Here is an 18836-nt window from a genome sequence, read left to right on the forward strand (position 1 = left end):
TCAATTTCCTATGCTATCAGTACTCACACAGAACACAATCAAAATGAAATCATGGCGTTTGTAATTTCCCAACTTAAGGTTTTTTAAGTTTTAGACATAAAGAAAATTTCACTTTTGGAAAAAGCCAAAGCTTTTCCTTTTAAAAAAGACAAAAAAACCATTCAACTTTCAAATCAAAGACATGCAAATGTATTGGATTTCTTAGGAAATCTAAAAATAAATAAGGGCATTTTTGTCCATTTTTGCTTCTTTTAAAATTTTTCTCTCTCCTTTTGCTTTTTCCAAAATGTCCCTTTGACTTAAATCTGATATGTGAACTGGTTCTCATAAAAAGAAAATCCTACTAGGTAGAGAAAGAAGATGTTATAGTTCATGGTGGGTATTTATTTAATTTGGTTATTTTGTTATTGAAAGGTGAACAGTGTTAGGAGAGGATTTGATCCTATAAGAATAAGGTGCATTATAGTTTTATTCTAAATACAATTAAAACTCATTTGATTAATTTAAGGGTTAAGATTGTTTTAGATGCGGGTAAATGCACCGATGTAATTAAATGTAGAGGCTTAGTATCTTTATCAGACGATTGTTCAATAAAAATCATTGAGAATATTCAAAACCTTTCAGGTATGAATATTAATATTAAAGCTTAATTATTGATTTTTCCATTGAAACATAATTCTAGTTTCATTTTGCCCCTGAAACTTAGGCAATTATGCCTGGCAAAGTGAGACATGGAGTTCCAAGGGGTAAAGCGACACAATTTGAGTTTTAGGGGCAAAGTGAGACTACAACTGAGATTCAGGGGCAATTCAACAATTAAGCCTAATATTAATAAACATGGAAGCACAATCAGACAACACTATTTTGCAGCGAATATCTGTAGTGATGATGAGAAGCTTCTATAGATTCTGCAGCTAGCCTGAATGTAGAGCAAAGAATATACTACAACTCCTCAAGCAATCAACGCACCAAACAAAGGGCAAAGGTGCTTTTATTAAAGCAACAACCTTCCCTTTTTTTATCAGTTTATGATACCTTGAAATATTATGAAGCCATTCTTACATATCTTTTTCCTTTTTTTCTTTTTTCCTTTTTCTTTTTTCTTTAGCTTTTTCTTTTTTCTTTTTTTCTTTAAGAAATAAAAGATAGTGGAAGCTAATTGGATCCAAATTTGAGTTTCTAGTCCAATTTGCTCCTTCTCATACTCTATCGAGTTGTGTTTACCTTAAGCAAAAAATTCTACGTGTTTTTATTAATTACACAAACCTCCCATTACAGTATCCATGAAAAGGGGACGGATCTCGACTCTCTCCTGACTGACCTGGGCATCTCAGTCATCTTTATATCAGCTCCATCAATAGATATCTTTGGAATGAGAATTACAAGGATTTTGGATCAAGTTGGATTTATTTGAGACCTTTTGAGAGAGTGAACTTCAATAAAGAAAAAGAAAAAAAGAAAGAAAAATTGGATTCTTCCACTTTTCCTTTTCTTAACTTTTATGATGCTTTGACTGGCCCACCAGGTTCTCCAAAGTGATTGGCTTGCTTGCCATAAGAGAGGCTGCTATGATCAGTAAGTTGTGGACCTTGTGGTGAAGAGAGTACACAGTTGACTTGACTCTCCCAGTTGTAAAGCAAACTCTCGTTGCTCTTCTGCACCAAACCACTCATAAGGTTTGCTCTCCATCTATCTTTGATTTGATTATCTTCATTTTCCGCTTATTCATTTTCTTTGGTTTAACTTTAGGTGTTAATTTGTTGTTCAAAACACCATGTGTTTGAAACTTGCATAAGCTTGCTTTAAATTCATTTCTGCAATTTTTTTTTAAAAAATTCTGTTCTTGTGTTAGTATGGGTTGTTGCTATATAAGATAAGATTAATAAGTTTTGGAAAAATAAAATAACCTAACTTAAATGTTTGATAACGTGTCGTGTGTTAAGTCGTTAGATTGTTGAATGACTTAGATTTAACAAATATGGGTAAACACATAGGCTCAGAATCCCTTTTCTTGGTTAAAGAAGTAATGCATCATTGTCTATACTATGCTTGATATAAACAGTGGACACCATGTTGTGTGCAAACACCATGTTGAGCGCAAACACTCCAAGACCTTGTCGTTATAGACTACGCGATGACACACACACGAACTCCATTAAGAATAAAACACACGCACATTGAAAAGAGGAAGCAAACACACAAGAACACAAAGATTTATAGAGGTTTGGCCCCGTGCCTTACGTTCTCTTGGTGATCCACCCGAGAAATTCACTAGTATGTAAGAACAACTTTAGTTACAATCTTGAACCCCCTTAGCTCTCACAAGATTTCTAGCTCTCTTTTCTCTCGCCCTTGCCCCTACATTTAACAGAAAAGTAAACAAAATTGATGGCATGACCATTTGTCATAACGAAACTAAAGTTAAAGGATTATGGGAACTATTTTGGAAATTGAGGTATTCAAATGCAAATCATGTCTAAATTCAGGGACTAATAAAACGATTAACCCTTTTCAAATAGAAAAGAGTATTATTTCTTAAATTAATTTTCAAATAGAATAGAATGTCAATCTGTTCAAAATCTTTTGATAGTTAACAACTCAATCTTCAATACCGGAAGAAATTCAAAATAATTGGCAAAAGACAATAGATCAATACACTAATGAAGTTTCAGGAAATTGAAAATCAAATATCTACATGGGAAAGCAAGTAAATTATGATTTGAATAACTAATTTGCCTCTTGTCCCTAAGGGCTCGTTTGGGAGTGCTTCTTCTTGAAGCGCTTATGCTAGTAGCGCTTATGTCAGTAGTGCTTATGACATAAGTGCTTCTACAAAGAAGTAGTTTGTCATTTAAAAGTGTTTTCACACTATATAAAAGCGCTTTTGATATTTTGTTGAGTGTTTGGCTGACACAGTAAAAGCACTTTTAAAAGCACTTTAAAAAATGTAAAGAATCTCAAAATATTATAATAAATATAGGAAATATAAAAATTAAAAAAAAGAGGAAAAAAAAAAGAAAGGAAGGATATTTTGGCATTTTAAAAATTAAATATGAGTATTTTCGGTATTTTAAAAGTTTCATTAAAGAGAGCCAAGTGCTTCCCTTATTTTTATCCTGCAGCACTTTTAAGAAGAAGCACCTCACTGCAAGTAAAAGATAACTCACCAATTGCGTTTTCATTGACGAAAAAAGAATAATATGCAAAACTCAAGTTCTTTTCTTTTCTTTTCTCTTTTTATATAAAGTGTATACTTCACTCCCCAGCAAAGAATTCACTAAAGAGTGCTTGCTATATATACACACACACATATCTTGTTGCTACATATCCACTTTTATACGTCACTAGTCTATCTTTCAGCATCACACCATTTACTTATTCATTAGCTAGTGATCACCCCAAAAAAAAAATTTAATATAATTACTCTTGCTAGCTCTAGAGCCACGGTCGCATCCATGTCACGCAAGTCATCCTTAATTCAGGTATGAAAACCTCCACTCTATCCTATTTTGTGCTTTCAGATTTAGGAAAATATGTACAAGTATTACTTTGATAGAATTTTTAAACTTATTTGGTTTTACCAATATTCACCCACATTTTGATATTCATATGGTCATTGTCTAAATATCAAGACCAATGAAAATGAAACTTCAATCAAATTCTGAGAAGCTTATACAATTTATGTTTTATATATGATCTATTGGTGGTAGCAGTTGTTTTCTCTGTAAACATTTATTGCTGAGAGCAGAGAGAGAAATGCAGCTTCAACATTTCAGTCACAAGCATCCCTTGACGTACAAGGAAGAGCAGAAGAAAGAAGATGGTCGACTAGTTTTTTGCAATGCATGCGGGGATCCTGTGCTTGGCCCTAGCTACACTTGCAACAAGTATCCTCCTGGCTTCACTCTCCATAAATCATGTGCCGAGCTACCCCGTGAGATCAAACACCCTTTGCACCGCAAACACCCACTTGTTCTCCTCACACCTACAAAATACACTTGTGCTGCCTGTGACCAACGTTACAAAGCCAGCTTGGCTTATAATTGTTCCTTATGCCACTTCAACCTTGACCTCAAATGTGCTTCCAATTGGCAAAACATTATTGAAAATGATCGTCACGAGCACACATTCACCATCTTTCGGAAGCGAATAAAATTCAATTGTGATGCTTGTGGATCATATGGGAATGGTATCCCTTACTTTTGCAGCATCTGCCAGCTCCTAGTCCACAAGAGATGCACTCCTTCATTACCACGCGACATCAAAATAACCGGACACCAACACTCTCTCATGCTCACATGGTCCTTGAAGAAATTCGCCAAAGCAACCCATTTTGCAAAGTATGCTATACGAGCATGAAAAAGCATCGTGCCTTTTATTCTTGTCAATGCTGCGGTTATGTTGCCCACACTAAATGTGCAACACATGAGAGCTTCCGGGATGTTACAACCACCGACATTGTTGAGGATCAGTCGAAAGATATGATACTTGGAGCGTCCCAGCAGATCAACATGGTGGAGTACCAAAGAGAATTAGCTGAACATCAAATCAAACACTTTAGTCATCAACATCTCTTAGCCCTGAATGATGAGGTTAAAGATGAAGATGACAAATCCCGTACTTGCGATGGTTGCATCGGGCCCATCACTAACGCATATTATAGTTGTACAGAACAAGAACGTTGCCATTTCTTCCTCCACAAAACATGTGCTCAATTACCTACAAAGCGGCTTCACCCACTTCACCCACTTCCTCTTACACTGCTCCCATGGGCTCCTTCTACTGACCGTGTGTTCTGGTGTCACTTGTGCAGGAACCTTTGCCAAGGCTTTGCATACTACTGTAGCAAATTCGACTTATACTTTGACCTTGAGTGCATTTCGCTTTCAGAGTCCCTTACACATGAGTTTTATGAAGATCGCCTCTTTTTCAACAGAAGCTGGGAGAAGTACTACAACTATTGCCATGGTTGTGATACATCTATTGGAGAAACTTTTGCTCGCTTCAGTTCTCTGAAAAATAATGGCTATCATATCTTCAATTTTTGTATTCAATGTGTTAAGGTACCTTTGACTGCTAAGCACAGATACGACGATCATCCTCTCAGACTCATCTTTAAAAGGAGATGGTTATTGTGAAATATGTGAAGGAAAACAATATGAACGAGAATGGTTGTACTCATGCGAGGATTGTGACTTTGATTACCATACTTATTGCATTCTGGGGAGGTATCCCAAAGTCAAGTTAGGGAGTACTTTCAAGATTAGTGCTCACCCACACCTAGTCACCCTCATCGACAAGAGAAAGAGCGTCATTCCTTTTGATAAGAGAAGTAGCATTCTTCCTTGTCAATTGTGCGGTGGACCTTGTGAAGGATTGGTCTTTGAATGCTCTAAGTGTCATGTAAATATCCACCGATCAGAATTATATTGTGTGAGTAACTTATTCTCATGCCCTCTTTCCTACCATTTCCGTATGATTTTCTGAATCAGTTTTGTTGAAAATTAATATTGTTCATAGCCTGACTTATAGTTATATTCCATATAGATATATGTTTTTCCAATTGGATGCGTGACTATACAAAATGTGAGTAGAGAATTATTAGTGATTTCAAGGTGGCCAGTGAAATGCGGTTCATACACACACATATATATACAATATTCTTCTCTTTCCGGACGTCCGGACGTTATTACCATATGGACGTCATTATAAACAAAGGAGGAAAGCAAAGAGGATATAGTAGAAAATACATGAAGGCGTCCTGGACATGTCCGCATAGGATATATATAATAAACTATTTGGATCAGAATTATGTTCATATGTCTTTGATAGAGGTGACATAGGCAAGTCATAACTCGATTATAGACAGACCAGTTAATGTTGTCCAAGTAGCACCACCAGGCTAGCTAGATTGGAAAGGGTTCAAATAATAAAATCTAGACTGATTATAATTAATTATACAATACATGCTAATATATAATCTTTCAGTAGCAGTTTGCATATACTAAATTTGTGATTGTTGACAGAGAGGGAGAGAAAATGAGCTTAACAAATTGCAGCGTCCCTGCATATTCACGGAACTGCAACCTAATCAATATGGTCGACTGGTTTTTTGCAATATGTGCGGTGACCCGGTCGTTGGCCCTGGCTATAATGGAAACAAAGATCCTCCCAACCTCACTCTCCATAAATCATGTGCAAAGCTACCCCGTGAGATTCAACATCCAATGCATCAGAAGCACCCACTTATTCTTCGCAAACCTAGATACTACTCGATGACTAAGTGTGATGCATGTTCCCAACGCTGTAGAGACAACCATACTTACACTTGTTCCCGATGTGACTTCAACCTTGACCTCAAATGTGCTTCCAATTGGCGGAACATTGGAAATTATGACTGCCATGACCACCAATTCACCGTCCTTCGGAAGCGAATGAAATTCACTTGCGGTGCATGTAACAAACATGGGAATGGCGTCGCCTATCTCTGCAGCATCTGCCAGCTTTTGGTCCATGAGGAATGCACTTCGTTACCACGCCAGATCAAAATAACTGCGCACCAACACCCTCTTGTGCTCAAGTGGTCCTTTGGGGTGGTTCAGCCCCGGAATCAATTCTGCAGAGTCTGCCACAAACCCATGAAGAAAGAAAGAGCTGTATATTCTTGTCAACATTGCAGCTTGCATTGCTCATAATAGATGCGTAATGAAGGAGGACGTTCGAGATGAAATAATTGCGCTGGAGAAAGAAAGGCATGGCCATACAACTACCAAAATCGTTGACGATGAGTCCAAAGCTACGATGCTTGGTGAGGCCCAGCAGGGTGACGACCGGATAGAATTAGCTGCACACATCAAACACTTTAGTCATCAGCATTTGTTGGTCCTGAGAGATGAAGTGCAAAAAGATGATAGAATTACTTGTGACGGTTGCATCGAACCTATCACAGATGCCTTTTATAGCTGTACAAAACAAGAAGAAGATGATTGTCATTTCTTTCTCCACAAGACATGTGCTCAATTACCAACGGAGAGGCTTCACCCATTTCACCCACACTTGCTCAAACTCCTCCCAAAGGCACCGTCTATGGATGGCATGTTCGAGTGCCATGCATGCAGCAGCTTTAGCCACGGCTTCCTCTACAGCTGTGAAAGATGCCAGTTCTACCTTGACCTCCAATGCAATACTCTTTCCAACTCTCTTACACATCCGGCTCATAGACACCCCCTCACCTTCAACACAATGGATGACAAGGGACAGTCCTACATATCGTCAATCCGAGGCATATTAAGGAGGAGCAACCCTTCTTGTCGAGGTTGTGGTAATTATAGTCAACCAGCTGTCCGCTTCAGTTGTGTCAACTGCAATTTTCATCTGTGTATCCAATGCATTCAACTACCTCTTACTGCAAGTCACAGGTACGACAATCATCCTCTCAAGCTCACCCATCGTCGGGTTAAATATGAACTGGGAGAATGTTATTGTCAAATATGCGAAGGAGAACGAGACTCAACACATTGGTTTTATTGCTGCAAAGATTGTGACTTCGATTGTCATCCTCATTGCGTTGTTGGGAGGTATCGCCATGTCAAGTTAGGGAGCACTTACAAGCATGCTCACCAACACCTTGTCACCCTTGTTGAAAAGAAAAAGAGTGCCATTCCTTTTGATAAGAGAGATAACATTCTTCCTTGTGAGGCATGTGGTAAACCTTGTGAAGGATTGGTGTTTGAGTGTTTTCAGTGTAATATCAATATCCACCGAATAGGATACTGTTAAAAGAAAATTCTAAATTCTCAGAATGTCTAAGATTTGTTTCAAATTTACTGGTTCTGGTTCCATACATTCTTTCATACATAGTATGCATAATCATAGCTTAGCAGATCATTGTTGATTTTCCACTACTTGTCCCTTTCTATATAAGAAAGAGGGTTAAACACTTAACCTGTTCAAATTTTAATCAAGTTGGCATCCATATGATATGGCAGCAGAGTGTTATGGCCTTGTTGGTTTCTTGTTTGAGAAGCAGTCAAAAGGCTTCAGCTATATCAGTTTTCACTTTTGCTTTGTCAATAATCCTCACGAATATAATTTTCTGATCAGCATAACCAAGATCACACATTGAAAGCAGCAAATTGGTTCATGCACAATTTTATGCAGGGGATTGTGCCGGCAGAATTCCTGTAAAATATCTTATAAATGAAATTGCTAGATTTATTTAAAAAAATTTGTCTTGCTAAGTGATGCAGGAGCATGTACGAAGCTCTCTAAGATTACTTAGGCCCGTCAGTCAATTGGGCTAGGGTTACTTTAAATTATTATTTACTTCTTTTGTTTTCCTATTCTTACTAGGATTTGGTTTAATATCCTATTTAGGTTTCAATTTTCTATGTCAATTAGGTTTTTGTATTCTAGTATAAATAGGCAAGTTAGAAACTCTTGTATGAAGTTTTTGTTAATGAATATAATCTCATACGTAAGTCTATAGAGTTTCTGTTGGAATTTTGCCCTAGTACTCAATTATCTTTGTTCCAACTTCAATTCTATTGTTTTATCCTTCTATTCTCTGTATTTTGGGTATGTTTGGGTCATTAGACAGCAGCTTATAGCCGCTGCCCTGCATCACTAAGCCTACCAAATTTGATATAATAGAAAAGAATGAAACATATGGTAAAAACAAACCTAATAATTTGGGGAACATGGTGACCCAATCAAGGTATCATTAAGTAATGTAAAGGCAAAGGGATCCAAATAATTGTACAGGTATCAACTAAAGCACCTTTTCACTTCTGACTAACTTATCTACATTACTAAATCTTAAATTATCTACGATTCTGTTAATGTTCCACAATGCCAACAGAAGTTGTCAGCATAATATATCCAACAACCTTCCATTTAGTTCAACCCCAGAAGTCTTACCAGCCCTGTGACATCAACACACTCAATCCCTTGAAAGTATCCATGCTTCTTCTCCTTTGAGTTTAGGGTTTAGGCCCTAAACCCTTGGCCCATTCTCTGCCTTGTACATGCTCTTAAGAGCATCATCATTCAGAACACTAAATTTTACCACTGTTGCATCACCAGAGCTGCTCAAATTTGGATCTTCAAATCCAAGCCCTGATGACCTGCACCAAATCTGTAGAAAATACAAAGAAAGGAGCCTTAGGCCCTGTTTGGTGAGTCGGACTGGACTGGATATATTCAATTAAAATGAACACAAAGGACTGGACTTGATATTTTATTTTATTTTTCTCTGAAATTCAGATGTCGAAAGCTATGGTTTTTTACGCTATAAATTGAAGCCCATTTTCTGTTGTGTCTCAATGCTCTATTCTTTTATTTTTCTACTTGCTTTTCTGCTTTGTTCTTCTGCCCATTTCTTGATCTGCTTCACTTCTTTTGCTAAAGCAATTTTCGGCCAATTGTATGGTCCTGAGTTTTTATCTTCGTTTTCATGTATTCTCTTCAATCTTGTTTTTTGATTACTTTGAAAATTTTCAGATGTGGAACCCAGTTTTCGTTTGTGCTTTAATTTTTATTATTTTTTCAAAATGTTCATATGGGAATCTTTCAAATTTCATAGCTTCATACTATCGATTTTTTTCTTTTTTTTCAATTTATATTTTTGTACTTCTGTTTTGCTAGACTATAATTTTGTTCATTATGGGAAAAATAAATAGTTTTTAATCTCATAAAGAAAAGATACTTTAAAAAATCTGATAATAAAATTATTATGTTTTCCAGTCTAGTACAGAGTAAGTATAGCACCAAACAACAGACTTAAAGTATGGTCCAGTCTCAACCAATCCAGTCCAAATTATGAAATCCAATCCAGTCTTTTCTAGCCGGCCCACCAAACATGGCCTTAATGTATAAGTGCACACAGAACAAGAAAATGTGAGAAATGTAAACACACAACAGCAACTGGAAAAAATTATTACCCATAGGAACAAAAATTCTAAACCCATAAAAAATTTTAGATGAAAACCCTAGGACTTGATATTGACTCTTCAAGTGCAAACCCTGCAGTCTTCCGAAAGCCAAATATTTTAAATACCATTGTAAGCCCAGCCCTCTCCAATGGTTAAAATAGAACCCTTTGTTCCCATGTTCTCTTAAAGTTGGAGTAAACTTCCAAGTCCAAAGTAGTCCCAAAAACATATTGTTTTACCCTTTCTACTACATATTTTGGCCACTCAAAGTGACATGTGATTGTCTTCACAGAGAATTAAGTATCAGATTGTCTGTAATTTATAAATTCCCCTGATAATATTCAACAAAAGCATTTTCTCAATAGCTTGAATAAAATTGACACTCAACTTTTGAGTAAGATTAAATTTCACTGAACCTAAAGGCATGAGAAAAGTATTTTCTTAGTGTCTTCATTGAACTAAGCAAACTTCTCTCGCATTGCAGACGTGAAACATAATTAAATTTTCTGAGTAAAGAAGCAAAAAAAGGCTCACAACATTAGCCAAAAATGGACAACGTACTTCAATCGAGTAAACACTTGAATTTAACTGCTTGGATGTACATACCAAGAGTTCCACCTGTACGATTCCATTGTTCAAGTTCAGGGCTTCAGCCATAGGCCACTCGCATCGCATGGGAAGAAAGTGAGCTTAGGGCATCTATATTTCTCCAAATATATTAAGTACGGAAATGACACCTGGAGTTCATTCCAATCCAGGTTTAATTCACTCAAGAACTTCAGACGTAAAATCATAATTGTCCACTTGTCATTCTCGTGAACTTGACCTAGATTTTGGAGCTGTCCTCCTCTAATGTAGAGTTTCTTTAGACTCTTAAGCTTTCCAGGCATCAACCAACTGGGTGCTGTCATCTGAGGGTAGCACTGCAGATCCAGCTTCTCTAGTTCTTTAAAATGTTCCTGATTCCTGGTAGTAGTTTTAGTCATTCGCTTGAAGGCTGACAAACTTGAAGGGATTTTAGGGATATGGTTTCTTATGCCAGTTGGTGTTGCTGGCTCTGGTGCAGCATTGTCTTGTGTATGGTTACCTCCACGACTCTTCAAAGTGTTTGATGTTGTGGGTCGAGCAGCAATATTCTCCAGCTTAATACGTTTATCCAGCTGGATGGCTGGGAGGTATAACCCTCCCCATGCTATTGTTAGCTTTCGAAGCGATCCAAACTGTTGGAAAACAATTAGCTCTTCTTCTCTGGGAAAATCCTCCCTGCTTGTGTTGATTGCCAATTTCCTCAACTTCTTCAAAGCTGACAAATCATGAAGAGTACATGATCTATCATTCTTATGATCACAAATTATGAATCCTTTAAGAACTTGGAGTTCTGAGAGCAAGGCAATATCCCCTTAGGCATGTGCTCCAACAAGTAACACTCAGACATATCCAAATGAGTGAGCCTCTTAAGCGAGCCTATTGTCTCTGGAAGTATTTCTAAATTGTTGCATGCACTAAGATCCAAGATCCTCAGACTAGAAAGCTTGCACAGTGAATCAGGAAGCTCCATAATCCTAGATATCCCTCGTAGGCTGAAGAAAATCAAATGTCTCATATACCTCAACCCTTTAAAGAATTCAACGTCATCTACTTCAATGTGATGATTAGCTCTGTTGTGCCACCTTCCAAGATAAAGAACCTTCACATTCCTTAACCTAGACCAGTCAACTTCGGAAAAATCTGGATAAGCCTCATTCACATTGAATATAGTCTGCAGCTTCTCTGGATCCAAATCGGGTCTGTTTGCCAATGTCAGATGAGAAGAACCATTCATCAAGCAAGCCCGGTGAGACCATGAAAAGTTGGCAGTGGGATTTCCTTTACTATGAAAATCAACGAATCTCACATCTTTGGCAATCACAATCACTGCGGAACGGTTAAGACGGTGCATTTTAAAACTACGCAACAACTGATCTCCGTTTCTTGTAAACAGGTTCAATGCAGCCCTTCTTTGTTAACTCTTCAAATACACCATCCGCAATTTCCACGACCGTCTCTTTGCCATCAACAGGAGGGTTCAGGAACCCTTCTCCAATCCACCAATGTACCAAAAGCCTCTTCTTTATAACCTCATTTGCTGGAAACACAGCAAAACACAACAAGCAGAGCTTTGTAGTAACACAAAGACTGTTATATACAACCCGAAAATCTTTAAAAGTGGGGCTATCTCCAAAAACCTTACTGAAATGTAAGTCAGACAATTGATCAAGTACTTTGTTGGGATCGAACACAATGGTGCCAAGAGTTAACTGGAGTATAAGTTCTATCTAGTGAGGCGCCTTTTTTATAGTAACCACCTAGGTTGGAGGTTTGTTTTTACCCTGAAATTAGGCATTAGTAGTTCACGATATATGCTAAGGATCCTAGCTACAGTTGTAATTGGAAGTGGGAATTGAGCAAGTATGAAAATTATAATTTCATCTTAGGTGGGTGTAATTGGTGTCCTTTTTTTTTTTTTTTTTTTGAGGCAATTATATCCGTTAACTCGACAAATACAATTTGTATTCATGATGTTTAGTTGGAATTTGTTACCGAAGCGAGCTTATTTAGTCCAGCCATTGCCCCCAGTCTCTCCGCCCATGTCCAGCCAATCCAAAGGTACTTAATGCATTGAATAAATTGTATTCAAGAAGTGTAACTTCCTCCTACATTATTGATTTTAATCGCACCAAATTTCCCATTTTCATTTGGAATCATAGAATCAAACTTCTAATACAAAGTTTGAGCATTAAAATTCAACCTGTTTCTTGTTGAACTAGGACCACCAGACCCCAAATTCCAATTCAATCCATTTTGAATCTCCAATATTATTCTCGTCAATCATAGTAGATTTGTTAAATTGGATTGCATTTTCATACAATTTGTATTGATGATGTTTAGTTGGAAGTTGGTTCCGGCCTCCTTCTAGGGGGACACCTCTCGTAGGGGAAATTCATGGTGTATACGATGAGCTTATTCCGCATGGTCCTCACGATGGTCTACCCAAAAATGTATTTCACGGGACTTTAAATGGAAAAATTCTTGCGTCCCTATTCATTAATGTTGTAACAGAGGTTCGCGAACATCTTATCATCTTCCAAAACGGCACAAGCAAAGTGAGGCAGAGGGACATCCTAATAGAGTCCTCCCGTTATGAGGTATGGATGAGGAACGGAAGGGCTTTATTGGGATGTTCCGGTCTGCCTCACTCTGCTTGTGTCAATTTGGGAGATGATAAAATGTTTGTGGACCTCTGTTACAAAATTCATGGAAACAACTTTCCAAAGGAGTTGGACTTCTTATGGGTTTTGAAAGATGAGAAGTAAGTATATTTTTATATTGTTACATTATCATTTATGCTATGGTCGGTTGTATAACATTATTTTTGAATTGTAACAGGACATTGCGTGGGTTACTAAGTCATAGCCGCTATTTATGGTGCTAAGAGTTAAACTGGAGTATAGGTTCAATCTAGTGAGGCGCCTTTTTGATAGCAAGCACCCAAGTTAGAGGTTTGTTTTTACCCTGAAATTTAGGCGTTGGTGGTTCATGATATATGCTAAGAATCCTAGCTACATTTGTAATTGGAAGCGGGAATTGAGCAAGTATGAAAATTATAATTTCATCTTAGGCGGGTGTAATTGGTGTCCAATTGCATTTTTTTGAGGTAATTACATCCGGTACTCGACAAATGCAATTTGTATTAATGATGTTTAGTTGGAATTTGTTACCAAAGCGAGCTTATTTAGTCCAACCATCACCCCCAGTCTCTACGCCCATCTCCGCTAATGTGCAGCCAATCCAAAGGTACTTAGTGAATTTAAAACATTGTATTCAAGAAGTTTAACTTCCTCCTACACTGCTGATTTTAATCGCCCCAAATTTCCCATTTTCATTTGCTCGCACCAAATTCCTCATTTTCATTTGGAATCATAGAATCAAACTTCTAATACGTTTTAGGATTAAAATTCAACCTGTTTTTTGTTGAACTTGGACCACTAGACCCCAAATTCCAATTCGATCCACTTTGAATCTCCTATGTTATTCTCGTCAGTCAGAGCAGATCTGTTTAATTGGTTTGCATTTTCATACAATTTATATTGATGATGTTTAGTTGGAATTTGGTACCAGTCTCCTTCTAGGTGGACACCTCACGTTGGGAAATTCATGGTGTATACTATGAGGTTATTTCGGGTCATCCGTATGATGGTCAACCCGAAAACGTATTTCACAGGATTTTAAATGGAAAAAATCATGGGTTGCGATTCATGGAGCTCGTTGGAAAAATTAATGCGTCGCTATTCATGAATTTTGTAAAAGAGGTCCGCGAACATCTTATCATTTCCAAAATTGCACAAGCAGAGTGAGGCAGACTGGGACATCCCAATAGAGTCCTCCCATTATGGGATATGGATGAGGAACGAGAGAGCTCTATTAGGATGTTCCAGTTTGCCTCACTCTGCTTGTGTCCACTTGGGAAAAGATAAGATATTTGTGGACCTCTGTTACAAAATTCACGGGAACAACTTTCCAAAGGAGTTGGACTTCTTATGGGTTTTGAAATATGAGAAGTAAGTGTATTTTTATATTATTACATTGTCATTTATGGTATGGTCGGCTGTATAACATTATTTTTGAATTGTAATTGGACATTGCACGGGTTACTAAGTCATAGCCGCCATTTATGGTACCAAGAGTTGAACTAGAGTGTAGGTTCAATATAGTGAGGCGCCTTTTTGATAGCAAACACCTAGGTTATAGGTTTTATCCTGAAATTTAGGCGTCTATGGTTCATGCTATATGCTAAGGATCCTAGCTACATTTGTAAATGGAAGCGGGAATTGAGCAAGTATGAAAATGATAATTTCATCTTAGGCGGGTGTAATTGGTGTCCATTTGCATTTTTTTGAGGCAATTACATCCGTTAACTGGACAAATACAATTTGTATTCATGATGTTAGATGGAATTTGTTACCGAAGCGAGCTTATTTAGTCCAACCATCACCCCCAATCTCTCTGCCCATCTCCGCCAATGTTTTGTCAATCCAAATGTACTTAATGAATTGAATAAATTGTATTCAAGAAGTTTAACTTCCTCCTACACCGCTGATTTTAATCGCACCAAATTTCCCATTTTCATTTGCTCGCACCGAATTCCTCATTTTCATTTGCTCGCACCGAATTCCTCATTTTCATTTGGAATCATAAAATCGAACTTCTACTACGTTTAGGATTAAAATTCAACCTGTTTTTTGTTGAACTAGGACCACTCGACCCCAAATTCCAATTCGATCCAATTTGAATCTCCTATGTTATTCTCGTCAGTCATAGCAGATCTGTTTAATTAGTTTGCATTTTCATACAATTTATATTGATGATGTTTAGTTGGAATTTGGTACCGGTCTCCTTCTAGGTGGACACCTTACGTTGGGAAATTCGTGGTGTATACTATGAGGTTATTTCGGGTCGTCCTCATGATGGTCTACCCTAAAACGTATTTCACAGGACTTTAAATGGAAAAATTCATGGGTTGCTATTCATGGAACTCGTTGGAAAAATTAATGCATCACTATTCATGAATTTTGTAAAAGAGGTCCACGAATATCTTATCATTTTCCAAAATGGCACAGCAGAGTGAGGCATTGAGGTAAATGTAGTCCGAACCACAATTCCAAGGTTAGGATAAATGTTGGATCTGTTGGATAGGCTATACTTATTCAATGGAGCTCAAATTCGAATATGTTGTACCCATTGGAACAAATTTCATGAAGAACCACCTCATGCAAGCAACAGAGCATGGTGATCCACAGCCAAGAAGTTAACCAACGAAAATGAGTAAAAACATAATTTATATCCAGTAATGCATTTTTATCTCACTTTCATTCTAATCAAGGTAAAATCTATAAAAACACAAAAAAAAGAAGTAAAAGGCTATAAAATGTCAAGAACTAACTCAAAATATTGGGTGAATGACATGATAAATCATGTATAAAAATAAACACAACATAGGCCAAAGCCGTGCCTACACCAGTTGTGGTGGACGTCATCTTAGCATCTCTAATGGCGATCCTCTCTCTGGTCTCACTGAGTACCGTAGTATTGTTGGTGCTCTTCAGTACTTAACCCTTACTCGCCCGGACATTGCCTTTGATATTAATCAAGTTTGTCAGTTTTTGCATCAACCCACTACTGTTCATTGGCTTGTTGTTAAGTGCATTCTTTGTTATCACAATGGCATGCTTACTCATGGATTACTCTATTCGCCAAGCACTCTTCATCTCAGTGCCTATTATGATGCCGATTATGCAGAGGATCCCGATGATCGTCGCTTCACTAGTGGCTATTGCATTTATTTCGGTACTAACTTAATTTCTTAGAGCTCTAAAAAGCAACGCGGTGTCTCCTGCTATAGCATCTGAGCCGAGTACCGTCAGCTTGCCCACACTGCCGCCACTCTGTCTTGGTTTCGAGCTTTGGTTCTTGATCTTCATCTTCCAGTTCATTGTCCTAAGCTTTGGTGTGACAACATTAGTGCTCTCTCTTGCCTAAAATCTGGTGTTTCACTCTCACACTCGTCATGTTGAGGTTTATTATCATTTTGTTTGTGAAAAGATGGTGCGCAATGAGTTGCTTGTTGCTTATTATTCTACCGTTGATCAGATTGCTGATATCTTCACTAAGGGTCTATCTCCTGCTCGGTTTTCCTTACTTCAGTCCAATCTACATGTGCTCCCCTGCCCCGTCAACTTGCGGGGGTGTAATGAGACGTGATCCTTAAAGGATTTAGTTTTCTATTTATTTGTATTTATTTCCTAGATTTGTTGTATATATTCCTTGTCTCTCAAGGACTTGATTCTTGTCCAAAATAGGAAATCCTTGGTGTAGACACCAAGCAAAGCACTGTATATAATTATCACATTATTGTTGAATGAAAATCATTGAGAATATTCAAAACCCTACAGGTATGAACATTAATATTAAGACTTAATTATTGAATTTGCCCTTGAAGCACAATTCTAGTTTCATTTTGCCCCTGAAACTCAGGCAAACTATGCCTGGCAAAGTGCGACATGGAGTTCCAATGGGTAAAGTGACACAAATTGAGTTTTAGGAGCAAAGTGAGACTACAACTGAGGTTCAGGGGCAATTCAACAATTAAGCCTAATATTAATAAACATTAGGGGTGGTATTTTAAACCGAAAAACTGAAAAACCGCAAAAACCAATCGATAATTTACAGCAATAAAACCGCAATCGCGGTAAACCAAACCGCATTTGCAGTATTAAGAACCGAACCGCATTTGCGTTTGCGATTGTATTTGATTTTCAAAACTTGCGGTTACCGCAAACCGCAAAATATAGCCACACGGATGATGAAGTTGAATTTTACAAGGAAATGGAACATATGACAACTTGTAAGTAATTAGTTTATTTATGCTAATGTTATTTATGCTTCTTCTTATAATAAAATGTACTAAACTATGTTGTTTTATTTGTAGATAACATTGGTGCTCAAACAACACAACGGGGTTCTTCAAATCCACTCACCACCAACACTTGAGTTTGTAACTTTAGTTTGTAACATTAGTGCATTGCATTTTCCTTTTAGTTTGTAACTTTAATTAACTTTGAATTGGATTTTTCTTTTTGTTGTAACTTTAATTCATTTTGCTTTGCATTTTCCTTTTGGTTTATAACTTTAAAGGATTTGGAATTGGAATGCTTGAGAAGTTTAACTTTAATTGGAATGCTTGGAATTGTAACTTTAATTTTCTTAGGTTGTGAATGCTTGAGAAGTTGAGGAGATTGTGAATTTATATATGTTTGAGAAATTGAGGTTGTGTATTTATTTATTTAGGTTGTGAATTTATATTTTGTGAATGCTTGAGAACTCGCGGTTTAAACCGCTAATTATGATCATTTTGCGGTTTACCACAATAACCCGCAAACGCGATCGGCTTCGGTTTCAAAATCACTAAACCACAAATAGTTGGTCGGTTTGCGTATACCGCAAACGGGTCGTGTTAACGGGTTTGGTCGTGAGTCGTGTTAAGCGGGTTTCGGTCGTGTTCGTGTCAACCCGTTAACTTAACGGGTGAAAGATACCAGACCCAAACACGACCCATTACAATTCGCGAATATCCGACACGACCCGTTAAGAATAAACCTAGAAAAAAAAAAAGGAAAAAAAACACACAGCCAGCAACCACTGTCTCTGTCCTTTTTCTCTCAATTTCCATCTCATAAACACCATCCAGAAAACTTACATAAAGAAAAGCAAGAAGAGAAAAAAATGGTTGATTAGATTAGATTAGATTATTATATATAAAAGAAGACAGAGAGGAAGAGACGAGAGATGTAGATAAAAGGGAAGAAGAAAAAAAAGGAGAGATGGAGAATGACGAAAAGAGGAAGAAGACAAGGGAAGAAAAAAAAAAGATGGAGAGAAGAAGAAGAAGAAGAGAGTGGGAGGTCACAAGAAGAGAAAAAAATGGTTGATTAGATTAGATTAGATTATTTATCACAAAAAAAAGACAGAGGAAAAGACGAATAAGAAGAGAAGAAAACAAAGGAGAGATGGAGAATGACAGAATGAGGTAGAAGAAAAGGAAAAATAAAAAAGAGATGGAGAGAAGGAGAAGAAGAAAAGGGAGAGTGGGAGGTGAGAGACAGTAAACGGAGAGAGAAAGAGGAAAGATGGAAAAGGAATATAAAAAAAAGAGGAATGGTGTTGGAGTTGGAGACTTGGGATATTTTTTTAAAAACACATTTAGCAAAACTACCAAATTACCCTCCTTAACGGGTGGATGCGAATATTTGCGAATTGACCCAACCCAACCCGTTAGCTTAACGGGTGGCTAACGGGTTCACCCGTTTT

General features: G+C 37.4%; 1 protein-coding gene and 1 pseudogene across 1 annotated transcript; one reads left to right on the plus strand and one right to left on the minus strand.

Moving 5' to 3' along the window:
- Positions 1-1569: 1569 nt before the first annotated feature.
- Positions 1570-7961, plus strand: LOC103339502 (uncharacterized). The gene is given in 7 exon segments (XM_089042351.1): positions 1570-1676; positions 3434-3482; positions 3714-4350; positions 4353-5116; positions 5118-5433; positions 6027-6679; positions 6681-7961. Coding segments are annotated over 5 exon segments (3426 nt in total). The 5' UTR covers positions 1570-1676; positions 3434-3482; positions 3714-3756; the 3' UTR covers positions 7780-7961.
- A 2612-nt stretch (positions 7962-10573) lies between these two features.
- LOC103339505 (disease resistance RPP13-like protein 4) lies at positions 10574-12539 on the minus strand (annotated as a pseudogene).
- Positions 12540-18836: the final 6297 nt, after the last annotated feature.

The sequence above is a fragment of the Prunus mume genome, linkage group LG8 (genome assembly GCF_029339155.1).
Source record: "Prunus mume cultivar Tortuosa linkage group LG8, ASM2933915v1, whole genome shotgun sequence".
Classification (NCBI taxonomy): domain Eukaryota; kingdom Viridiplantae; phylum Streptophyta; class Magnoliopsida; order Rosales; family Rosaceae; genus Prunus; species Prunus mume.